Source organism: Lipotes vexillifer, unplaced genomic scaffold (genome assembly GCF_000442215.2).
Source record: "Lipotes vexillifer unplaced genomic scaffold, Lipotes_vexillifer_v1.1 scaffold837, whole genome shotgun sequence".
Classification (NCBI taxonomy): domain Eukaryota; kingdom Metazoa; phylum Chordata; class Mammalia; order Artiodactyla; family Lipotidae; genus Lipotes; species Lipotes vexillifer.
In genome coordinates, this window is record NW_006775771.1 from 1,171,838 (window position 1) to 1,185,227 (window position 13,390).

Below are 13,390 nucleotides of genomic sequence, written 5' to 3' on the forward strand. Positions count from 1 at the left end.
ATTATGAAAATTTAACTCAGAAGAAAAATATAATATCATAATCCATTAAAGAAAAAATATAGTGAGCTACGCCAGTCAGTTTTTTAAGAAATAATTAAGTTAGTGTATTCAAGAGCACTCTTCTTCCTCACTAAGATAGGAAAGTGAAACAAAATGAGCATTTCACTCCATGACAGAAAGTTTACTGTACTTCTAAATGCTTCACGTCTCTAAAAATACACTTCTCATTGTTTTAGAATACACACTTATTTTATATTTGTGGGTTAGCACAGTTATTTGCTTCTTGAGAATATGTTACAAAATGAAGCACTCAAATGAACAAAACCTCACAGCAAAATTTTAGGAAATCTAAGATTATCTTGCCTGGGTCATATTTCAAAGACAGTGATCAATGTTGTTAGTCAGTGGGGGAAAAAAAAGATCAGTAGAAATATAAAATAGTCTTTAAAATTCAGACAGCAAATATAAAAAGAGACAGACTTAAGTGAAATCTGGGAAAGATATTTAAAGAAATGAGGTATGATGGAGCCATAGTGCTACAATTTATCTCAATATATTAAGTTTTAATAATAACCTATACTTCAAAGTTGCAATATCAGCAAATCATAAACTATCTGCTGATGTGTTCTCATGACCTTTCTGGTCAGATGTTTAATAGTCACTAGTAAATGCATTTAAAATAAGCATTAAGCTAACTGCATGGTCATATGATAAGCATATCTGCCACTTAAGAGGGCAAATTATAAGTAAAAATGTAAGCAAACAATTTTGTATTAATAATAAATACAGTTTCAAGCATTTAACATTATCAATATTTTAAAATTTTAAATAATAAATGCAACTATTTTATACAGAACTGTACCATTTATTATACACACAACTATATCAGTTCCCTTTGTTTACAAAGGCTGGTTATAGACAATATGGAATGTTACAGTACCATCTTGCATAAAATTTTAGTACAATTTTGTACTAGAAAAAGGGTGCAAAAACACCAGCCTAATAAATCTGACAAAATGAAATATCTTTTCTTTCTTTTTAAAAAGTACATCATTAACACATACACCACAAACTGTACATAAGCTTACTTTTAAATCACCAACTGAAGATATGGTAGCAGGTATGTTGTAGTATTAACTATCTCTCCCATCAGTTTAATTTATTAAAGGCTTGCACTGCTACTCATTCAGGAACCTTTGTTGACATGTAAGCTTGTAATATGAATTACTTAACTCAGGTAAGTACAATTTAAAGGAGGCTAACAACAGCTGCCAAGAATTATTTGTAGTAAGAAACGTCCTTCTCACAGAAAATTCACCGAGGAGCAAACATTTTTGTATATCATTCTTCTTAAAATTTATTGTAGCTGGTCAAGATTCTCCATTTTGAACTTTGGATGCTGGTGGTTGCATGAAATCCTTAAAAGGAACTAGTGCCTCTTTAAGTGCAGAGCAGACTTCTGAAGATGAGCAGGTGATGCATTCTACTAAAGTTGGGTATAAGGCAATTACTTGTGCCCAGGTATTTCCATCAACTGTAATGCAAAAAGTATAAAACCTCAAAAAAGAGTGGATTGAAATGGCAGATTATCCAGTTAACATAAACACAATCCTTTAAACACAACGCAAAAAAAAAAAAAATCCAAAACATGGAAATTCCACAAGCTTGTACCTTTTCTTTCTTTAAACTTTGGAAGACTTCCTGCAATATTTAATAAGGTATGAGGCAAAAAATATATGATCAGTGTGCAGAATCATCCATACCACCAAATTTGACAAAGTACATTTAAAATGATATTTCAATATGTGAAGGTCTTGGAAGCTAACAAAACAACTCAGAATAATTCAAACCTTTGTCATTTTCAATATAATAGCCAGAGAAGAAAGTGTACTTTTCAAGAACAATTAGAAAACAATTCAACTTTTTATGTAGTTATATGCTAAAAAATATATATATATCTTAAATAATTTTCCTAATAATGTCCTCAATATTGATTTTAACTTCAAATGACCACACATAGGTCCATTCTTCTCTTATACTATTTGCTAATCTTTAATGTATCTGACTAGGTTTAAGCTGTAGTGGGGAGGGACATTTCTGCCTTCCTCATCACTATTATGAAGAGCTAGTATAGTTAAATGTTATTTGGTGAACGGACAAAAGTGTTGTATCACAATTACTTTGTGATTTCCTTATACTCTGAGATCACATATTACAGTTCTATTTTCCTGTAAGTACTGTGCGTATTGTTGAGAGTGCAATACACGATAAAACCTGATGACAGATCTTTCTTAGAAAGTATATGTATATGGCACTTGGCAGAACAAATCTCAAATTGCTGAGGCAGTGTAGTATAAAAGAAAGAACACTATACTATGCAAAACGAGCTCTGGTTCCGTTTTTCACTCCAATTTACTGAGTGTCAACTAAGTGTCTAAAAACCTTTCTGAAATAAGTTAGTGCTGGGTGTCCCTGAACAAGTCATATAATTTCTCATATATTGACTTTCACTATAGAATAAAGAAATGAGGTTCTCAAACTAGTGTTCTTCAAGTTACTTCTTTAAAAAAATCTGATGGTCAAATAAGTTTGGCAAATGTTGTACGTATAATCTTCCTTTTGGGGGATTCATAATTCACACAGGTTCATAGTTAAAGAATAGGTTTAGGGCTTCCCTGGTGACACAGTGGTTGCGAGTCCACCTGCCGATGCAGGGGACATGGGTTCGTGCCCCGGTCTGGGAAGATCCCACATGCCGCGGAGCAGCTGGGCCCGTGAGCCATGGCCACTCAGCCTGCGCGTCCGGAGCCTGTGCTCCGCAGCGGGAGAGGCCACGACAGTGAGAGGCCCGTGTACCGCAAAAAAAAAAAAAAAAAAAAAAAATAGGTTTAACTCTTATCCAATCCAAGGTTTCCAAAATTAATTTGATTATGGAATTTTTCCCCATTCAATATCTACTGACATCCCTCATCATTAATATTCATTCCTTAGTACATATCTTGGGAAATGCTAACCTGCTCATTTAATCTCTTCTTCACCTCAACAAGGGCTTCCTCAGAGTGGAGGTGGGAAGAAGAAAAGGGGTGTGGAGTTGACGGGTACTGGTGAGGGAGGAAATGTCAGGCCAGAGCTGCTCTGCTTTTAGCTGTTTTGTATGTTGGAAATCCACATCAGATTTCATTTGTAAAAAGAATTTTGCTGCTTAACAGCAACAACAAAAAAGAAATATTAAAAAAAAACAATGGCCTAAGTAGTTTTAAACAGTCTGCTCCAGCTGTTGTCTATAAAGCTTTCCACTAATCATTTAACAAAAGGTTACATAGAGAGAATTCTGGGAAATGGCAAAGTAGTAAGTACCAAGAATCTGTCTGCCCACCTAGACAACAACTGAACTGGCAGAATTTGATGCAACTATTTTGGAACTCTGGAGTCTACTGAAGGCTTGCAACTTCCAGAGGAAGACCTGGATAGTATATTGCAGTTGATTTTCATCAATCTAACCCCTTAGCACAGTAGCAGCTACCCATCCTCTATTCCTAGCCATGTGGTAAGCAGTTGTGCAGGTGTTCCTGGAGCAGCTTGCACGCAGCTTGTGGGAGGCCAGGGTGGGAAAACAGGACCCTATACTCCAAATATCAGGGGTCTGTGCTCTAACTGCTGCTTCTGATCACAGAGGTGCAAAGAGGCTTCAAGAACAAAAGAAAAAACAAATAATTCAAAAATGGGCAAAGGACTTGAATAGACATTTCTCCAAAGAAGATATACAAATGGTCAATAAAGCACATGAAAAGATGCTCAACACCATTAACCATTAGGAAAATGCAAATCAAAACAGCGATGAGATACCACCTCATGCTTAATAGAATAGTTACTATAAAACAACAAACAAACAGAAAACAAGTGTAGGTGAGGCTGTAAAGAAAACAGAACCCTTGTTCACTGTTGGGGGGGAATGTAAAATGGTACAGCCACTGTGGGAAACAGTATGGTGATTCCTCAAAAAATAAAAAATAGAATTTACCATATGACCCAGCAATTCCACTTCTGGAATTAAAAGCAGGATCTCAAAGAGATATCTGTACACACATGTTCATAGCAGCATTATTCACAACAGTTAACACCATGGAAGTAACCCAAGTGTCCACCAACGGATGAAAGGATATATAAAGATATACATACACACAATGGAATATTATTCGGCCTCAAAAAAGAAGGAAAACTGCAACATACTAAAATATGGATGAACCTTAACAACATTAGCTAAGTGAAATAAGCCAGTCACAAAAAGGCAAATACTGTATGTTTCAACTTATATGAATTACTTAAGAGTAGTTACAATCATAGAGATAAAAAGTAGAATGGTGGGCTTCCCTGGTGGCGCAATGGTTGAGAGTCTGCCTGCCGATGCAGGGGACATGGGTTCGTGCCCTGGTCCGGGAATATCCCACATGCCGCGGAGCGGCTGGGCCCGTGAACCATGGCCGCTGAGCCTGCGCATCTGGAGCCTGTGCTCCGCAATGGGAGAGGCCACAACAGTGAGAGGCCCGCGTACCGCAAAAAAAAAAAAAAAAAAAGAAAAAGTAGAATGGTGATTACCAGGGGCTAGGAGAAGTGGGGAATGGGGAGTTACTGTTTAACAAGTACAGAGTTTCAGTTATAAAATGAAAAGAGTTATGGACATGGCTGGTGGTGATGGTTGTCAACATTGTGAATGTATTTAATGCCACTGAAAAAATGGTTACCATAGTAAGTTTTGTTACATGTATTTTACTGCAATAAAAGAATTTGGGGAAAAAAAAAAAGATTGCATAGATTGAAAGCTATCTAGATTGGCCCAGATAGTCAACTGACCAAACTTATTCTTGGTTTACTATAGGAAAATACAAAAATAAATTATTTAAGATAACATCTTAAACTCAGGGGAAGCTACTCAAATTTCTTGAATTAAAATGTTTTAAAAACTAACCATAGATCTTCATGGGCACTTTGGACTTAACTATCAAAAACAATGAAAAAGCTGTATGTATTGATATGGAAGAATCTCCATGACATTTTATGAAGTGGAAAAAATGAAGAGTGTTCCGAACAGTAGGTAAAACATGGGGCTATTATGCATATTAATTCGTGTTGAAAACTGGAGGCGTACTGGAGCACAGTTGACTTTTGAACAACACAGGTCTGAACTGTGTGGATCCGCTTATACACAGTAAATACTATAGTGCTACACAATCCCCAGTTGGCTGAATCCAAGGATGTAGAACCCCGGATACAGAAGAACCATCTAACTGCTTGGAAGGTCAGCACCCCTAACTCCTGCATTGTTCAAGGGCCGACTACATATGTATTTTGTATTTACATAATAAACTTATGGAAGGATCCACAAACAAATAAAAATGGTTGACTATGGTAATGTAAGAGCTGGGCAGATACAGAACAGGGGAAAGTGTTCCCTGTACATCTTTCAATATTTTTGAATTTCTGAACCATGTATATGTTTACTACCTATTCAAATTTTTAATTAAAGATCAAGTAAGGTGATAAATAAGTCCAACAAATGCCTCCTCTCCCACTAGAAAACCCTAAAACAAATAACAAATGTTCTAAACAAATGTTGGGTGAACACTGGTTCCAAACCTTGTAGCCATCCCCTAGAATTAATTTTGGACTGACTACAAGCATGTCCAACATATTTCTGCTGGGAAGGCCTGGACTTCTCTAAGTTGTCTTCTTCTTTTCTATTTCTTAATGAAGCTTATCATACCATTTTAATATGTTACTATATCATCATCATCATTTATGGTTACATTTAATTTAAATCTTCACTTAATATCCCCAAAGGTACAATTCAAACTCAAACAATTTTTTTTTTTTTTTTGCGGTACGCGGGCCTCTCACTGCTGTGGCCTCTCCCGTTGGCGGAGCACAGGCTCCGGACGCGCAGGCTCAGCGGCCATGGCTCACGGGCCCAGCCGCTCCACGACATGTGGGATCTTCCCGGACCGGGGCACGAACCCGTGTCCCCTGCATCGGCAGGCGGACTCTCAACCACTGCGCCACCAGGGAAGCCCTCAAACAATTTTTAACATTAATTTAGTTAGATCATCTATCATTACTAGGCTGCCCTACCCATGGCCCATTGACTTTGTAAAAAACAGGTTACTAAGTTTTCCTTTTCCTTCCCTTTTCTTCCTTTATACAAATTCTGGTTACATTCTTGACAGCTAACTAAAGATCATAAAAATAAAAAATAATAATGCAAGTACTATGCACTGAAATACATTTGCTGTATTTAATACATCTCTAGCAATAACATGAAAAATAGAGAAGTTCCTGTTTATTTCTTAAGTATAATATATTTCTAAGAATCAAACTCTATCCTGTGATCTAATAAAGATTTTACTGGTCTCCAGGAAATCAATGCATGGTCTCCCTCTCTGAAAATTCAACCAGAACATTTTATTAAGATAACTCAAATTTGAACTTAATGGGATAAATTAAGGACACTGTTCCAGAATTTTTCTTAGAAATTCTACCCCTTCTTTTGGGTTAAGTATACACAAGTCTGCTGCCTCATAATATCCAGTATAATACTCACGCTTTCTAGGCCAAAGTAATAGTCAGTGAATTTTGAAAACAGAAAAATATGTATTTAATTGTGTAACAACTGACAGGAACAAATATGCTGGGACTCACTTATTAGGCATTTATTAGGAACCTACTTTTTTCTTGGTTATTAAAAGTAATGCTGGGCTTCCCTGGTGGCGCAGTGGTTGAGAGTCTGCCTGCCGATGCAGGGGATGCAGGTTCGTGCCCCGGTCCGGGAAGATCCCACATGCCGCGGAGCGGCTACGCCCGTGAGCCATGGCCACTGAGCCTGCGCGTCCGGAGCCTGTGCTCCGCAAATGCTGCTTAAAGCACCAATCTGCTACGGTGCTTGTGCCAGAATGTAAGTAAACACACTTCCTTCTATAACAAAGTCTTATATAAAAAGTCAGCTGAACCAGTGTGCTCAGTGACACAATTGACTTATACTCTGATGTCAGCTCTTTATCTTGTCCTGGACCAGTAGCTGGTCCAAAAAAAAAAAAAAACCACACACACACACACACACACACACTTTGAGCAGCAGTGTTGTAAAGGATTCAAAATAGAATAAAACACGGTTCAAATAGCCTGTCAAGAAGTTTACACTTTAAGAGGCATGAGTCATGTACATGTATAACTGTAATACAAACAGAGTGCTTTAAGACAAAGGCACACATAAAAGAGCTACAAGTTCACCAAAAAAAGAAATTGCTCACCTTTAAGGAATAAAAACAAGGCTTAAAAGTGGTGTGATATCTGAACAGGGTGGATATGGGCAGGAGAATGGAATGAGCAAAGGACTAGGAATACTTGGATAGACTAAGAATTTTAGTTTGGTGAGAGAGTAGGATATATGAAGTCTAGTGGGAAATAAAGCATGAATAGAATGGAGTCAGACAGTAGTACTCTTTGTATTTGGTAGGTTATGGTTAATGAAAAAGATTATTTTGTTTTGTTTTACAAGGATGGAAAAATGAATGACCAAAGCTGCACTTTTGGAAAAATCATTTCTGGCATTAATGTAAGAATGGATTGGATAGAAATGAGTGACAGAAAGAGGAAACAAATGAGAAAAGGCTATAAAAATAATTCAAAGTTTCTTACATCTATATGATAATCACTACAAATGCAGAAGCCTCCTACAACCCAAAAAAGTCAGTCATGTTCTACATTAAAAATATATAAAATATTGGGGTTTCCCTGGTGGCGCAGTGGTTGAGAATCTGCCTACTAATGCAGGGGACACGGGTTCGAGCCCTGGTCTGGGAGAATCCCACATGCCGCAGGGCCACTAGGCCCATGAGCCACAACTACTGAGCCTGCGCATCTGGATCCTGTGCTCCGCAACAAGAGAGGCCGTGACAGTGAGAGGCCCGCGCACCATGATGAAGAGTGGCCCCCACTTGCCACAACTAGAGAAAGCCCTTGCACAGAAACGAAGACCCAACACAGCAAAATTAATTAATAAACTCCTACCCCAACATCTTATATATATATATATATATATAATATAAATTATCTATATTCAGACCAATTTAGTTTAAAAAAAAATCCAGCCAGACTGTGAAGTCAGGATCATAGCAGTGTGAGAAGCTCCCTTTGTCTCTTCCCTTCAATCTATAACTAGTAAAACATCCATAACTCAATAAAAGTGTCTCTGCCCAATACACCAGGATTCCAGAGAATTCCACACATCTGTACAACTATACATAAGAGTGGATGGACTAGGAATTCCCTGGTGGTGCAATGGTTAGGACTCCGCACTCTCAATGCCAAGGGCCTGGGTTCACTCCCTGGTCAGGGAACTAAGATCCCACAAGCAGTGTGGCCAAAAAAAAAAAGAGTGGATGGGCTGAAACACACAGAGGAGGCAGGACCAGGGAAACAGTGGAGGTGGTGCCTGCAGTCCTAGATCCCCAGCCACAGCAGCTAAGCCTGCAGCCTCAGAAAACCTGATAGCAGCAGGGGAGGTGATGCACATGACTCCAGCTTCTCAGCCACAGCAGTGGCTAAGGCTACAGGGAACTAGGCAACAACAGGGCCTGCAATGTTATCCCTCCAGTCATGCAGGCACATATGACTCTGGCCCTTTTGCCCATAGCAGCAGCGTCCATGAAACTGATAACCCTGGATGTGGCAAAAGCACCCAAGACCTCAGCTCCTCACCCCAACCACCCTCTGTTCCCACTGCACTGGACCCAGGAGCATGGATCCAGGAGATCCCAGACATGGTGGACACACCTGCTATCTCAGTGCCATAGGCAGCGACACCAGTAACAACAGCAACACTGGCAGCAGCAAGGTACCAGCAACCCTGAAAGCATAAGCAGTGACAACAAGGGCACCAGACAACACCTCTAGCAGAGGCAGTGGAGGATGGAAAGTGCCATTTCTCAAATATAACCACAGGCAACTCAGGTAAGAGAAACCAAAAACTTGTACTATAGTGCCACCTACTGAAAAACAAAAGAAAGGCCTCTAATTACTAACATGTTAAATTGTTAGAGTCAAATAAAAAAGAAGCCTTACTAAAGAAAAGAGGTGTGTGTTACTTCAAATATATGAGAGGAACAACTAATCAAGCACCATGAAAAACCAGAGTAATATGGTATCACAAAAGAAAATGAAAGTTCTCCAGAAACCAAACTTAAAATTAAACAATACTGCAGTCTAACTGACAGAATTCAAAATAGCTGTCCTAAAGAAATTCAACAAGCTACAAGAAAACTCAGAAAGGTAGTTCGATGAGCTTAGGAATAATATTAATGAGCAGAGGAATACATTACCAAAGAAACTGAAACTCTGTAAAGGAACCAAATGGAAATTCTGGAGCCAAAGAACTCAATAAATGAGATGAAGAATGCATAAGGACATATGGGAAATAGAGCAGACCATATGGAAGAGAGAATTAGCTAGCTCAAAGATAGAAATCAAGAAATCAATACAAGTAGAAGAGGAAAGAGAGCTAAGGTTTTTAAAAAATGAAGAAATTCTATAAGAACTATCCAACTCTATTAGGAAAAGCAACATCAGAATAATGAGTATCCCAGGAGAAGAGGACAGAGGGTTTATTTAAAGAAATAATAGCTGAGACCTTCCTAAACCTGGGGAAGGAACTGGATATACAAGTCCATGAAGCTAAGAGAACAGCTAATTACCTCAATGCAAAAAGACCTTCTCCAAGACATATTAAAACTGTGAAAAATCAATGACAAAGAAAGAATTTTAAAAGCATCCAGGGAAAAAAGAATGGTAATCTACCATTAGGTAACTCATTAGGCTATCAGCAGATTTCTCATAAGAAAATCTACGGGCCAGGAGAGAATGGAATGACATACTCAAAATGTTGAAAGATTAAAAACTATCAGCCAAGCATACTCTATCCAGCAAAGTTATCCTTTAAATATGAAGGAGAAATAAAGCCTTTCCCAGACAAACAAGCTGAGGGAGTTCATCAACAAAGACCTGCCTTACAAGAAATGTTGAAAGGAGCTCTTCTACTTGAAACAAAAAGGTAATAGTACACAAAACATTGAATAAGGTGATAATACAGACAAAATCTTTTAAATATTTAATTATAGCATGAAGGTTAAAGGGGAAAAAGCAGTAAAAAATAACTATATTTTAATTTAGTAACAAAATCACAACATAAAAAAGGATAATTTGAGACAACAAAAAACACAAAAGGGGAATAGGAAAAGGACAGAACCTGTACAGGCAAATAAAAATAACATGCTATCAGCAGAAAAAGAAATATTTCATCTATGAGACATGTCATAAACATCAAGGTAAACACAAAATATAAATCTAGAGCAGAGATTCAAAACATAAAAAAGGAGAAAAACATCATAAAAAACCCAACAAATGAAACTGGCAGAAACACAAGGAAAGAGAAACAATGGAGATATAGACCAACCAGAAAACAAAAGATAAAGTGGCAGCACTCAGTCCTCATCCATCAATAATCACCCTAAATGTAAATGGACTGAATTCACCAATCAAAAGACATAGACTGGTTGGATGGATTAAAAAATAAGGCCCGAGTACATGCTTCCTCCAGGAGACTCATGTCAGCTCTGAGGACAAACACAGGCTCAAAATGAAGGGATGGAAGATGATACTTCAAGCACATGACAGCCAAAAGAAAGTGGATGTACCCATACTCATATCAGACAAAATACACTTCAAGCCAAAAAAGGTAACAAGAGACAAAGATGAATATTATATAACGATAAAGGGGAAAATTCATCAAGAAGACATAACAGTTAATATATATGTACCTAACAGTTAATATGTATGTACCTAACATAAAAGCACCAAAATATATAAAGCAATTATTAATACATCTAAAGGGAGAAACTGACAGCAACACAGTAATAGCAGGTGACTTTAACACCCCACTTACAGCAATGGATAGATCATTCAGACTGAAAGTCAACAAAGAAATAGTGGCCTTCAAAGAAACATCAGACCAGATGGGCTTGATAGATTTATACAGAACGTGCCATCCAAATGCACCAGAATACACATTCTTCTCAAGTGCACATGGAACATTATTTAGGACAGACCATATATTGGGGTACAAAAAAGTCTCAATAAATTTAAGAAGACTGAAACCATATCAAATATCTTTTCTGATCACAAATGGTATGACACTAGAAATCAACTACAAAAAGAAAGCTGGAAAAATCACAAATATATGGAAACTAAAGAAACATGCTACCGAACAACTATTGGGTCAATGAAGAAAGCAAAGGATAAATTTTAAAAACACCTGAAGACAAATGGAAACAAAAGTACAACATTCCAAAATCTATGGGATGCAGCAAAAGTGGTATTTATGGGCAAGTTTATAGCAATACAGGCCTGCCTCAAGAAACAAGAAAATTCTCAAAAAATCTAACCTTACACCTAAAGGAACTAGAAAAGGACAAATGAAGCCCAAAGTCAGTGGAAGAAAGGAAATAATAAAGAGCAGAGCAGAAATAACTGAAATAGAGACTAAAAAGACAATAGCAAAGATCAATAAAACTAAGAGCTGCTTCTTAAAAAAGAGCAACAAAACAGAAACCTTTAGCTAGACTCACTGAGTAAAAAAGAGAAGGCTTGGATGAATAAAATCAAAAACAAAAGAGGAGAGGGACTTCCCTGGTGGTCCAGTGGTTAAGACTCTGTGCTTCCACTGCAGGGGCATGAGCCTGATCCCTGGTTGGGGAACTAAGATCCCGCATACCATGCAGCATGGCCAAAAAAATTTAAAAAAAAAAAAAAGAGAGAGAAATAACAACAGATACCACAAAAATAGAAAATATTATGAGAATACTGTGAACAGCTATATACCAACAAAATGGACAACATAGATGAAATGGATAAATTCTCAGAATCATACAATCTTCCAAGACTGAATCATGAAGAAACAGGAAATCTGAATAGACTGATAACTAGCAAGGGGGCTGAAACGGTAATAAAAAACCTCATAAAAAAACAAAATTCCAGGACCATATGGCTTCACAGGTGAATTCTACCAAACATTCAAAGAAAATTTAATACTAATGCTTCCTAAATTCTTCCAAAAAATAGAAGGGGAGGGAATGCTTCCTAACTCATTTTACAAGGCCACCATTACCCCGATACCAAAATCAAATAAGGACAACAAAGAAAAAAGAAAATTGCAAGCCAATATGTCTGTTGAACATAAATGCAAACACTGTCAACAAAATATTAGCAAACTGAACTCAACAATACATTGAAAGGATCATACACAATGATTAAGTGGGATTTATTCCAGAGATACAAATTAATTTCAACTGCAAATTAATCAACACGATACACCACATTAACAAAATGGATAAAAACCTTATGATCATCTCAACAGATACAGGAAAAGCATTTGACAAGATTCAACACCTATGTTTCTAATAAAAACTCTCAATAAAATGGATATAGAGGACTGTACCTCAACAATAATAAAAGCTGTATGACAAACCCACAGCTAACATCATACACAGTGGTGAAAAACTGAAAGCCATCTCTCTAAGATCAGGAAAAGGACAAGAATGCCCACTCTCACTACTCTTACTCACATGGTATTGGAAGTCCTAACCAAAGCAATTAAGCAAGAGAAACCAATAAAAGGCATCAAAATTGGAAAGGAAGACATAAAACTATCACTATTTCTGGATGACATGATTTTATATATAGAAACTCCTAAAGACTCCACCAAAAAACTGTTAGGAATAATAAATGAATATATTAAAGTTGCAGGGTGTGAAATCAACATACACAAATCTGTTGTATTCTGTACACTAGCAACGAACTATCAGAAAGAGAAATAAGGAAAACAGTCTCATTTACAATCGCAGCAAAAAGAATAAAATACCTAGGAATAAATTTAACCAAGGAGGTGAAAGAACCTGTACACTGAAAACTATAAGACACTGGTGAAAGAAACTGAAGAAGATGCAAAGGAATAGAAAGATATTCCATACTCATGGATTGGAAGAATTAACATTGTTAAAATGTCCATATTACCTAAAGCAACCTACAGAGTCAATGTAATCCCTATCAAAATCCCAATGATATTTTTCACAGAAATAGAACAAAAAAATCCTAAAATTTATACGGAACCACAAAAGACCCTGAAGAGCAAAGCAATCCTGAGAATAAAAGAACAAAGCTGTAGGTATCACACTGTTTTCAAATTATACTACAAAACTGTAGCAATCAAAACAGCCTGGTATTGCCAGCAAAACAGACACACAGATCAATGGAATTCAGTTGAGAGCCTAGAAATAAACCCACACAT

The 13,390-nt window shown here is 37.1% G+C and overlaps 1 protein-coding gene across 3 annotated transcripts in view; it reads right to left on the reverse strand.

The window, feature by feature from the left end:
* Positions 1-1,370: 1,370 nt before the first annotated feature.
* Positions 1,371-13,390, reverse strand: part of MON2 (MON2 regulator of endosome-to-Golgi trafficking) — a 124,343-nt gene continuing 112,323 nt past the window's right edge. For all 3 annotated transcript variants that reach the window (XM_007450187.1, XM_007450188.1, XM_007450189.1), the window contains one exon: positions 1,371-1,534. In XM_007450187.1, coding sequence (XP_007450249.1) covers positions 1,371-1,534 — 164 coding nt within the window. The remainder of the gene's footprint in view (positions 1,535-13,390) is intronic.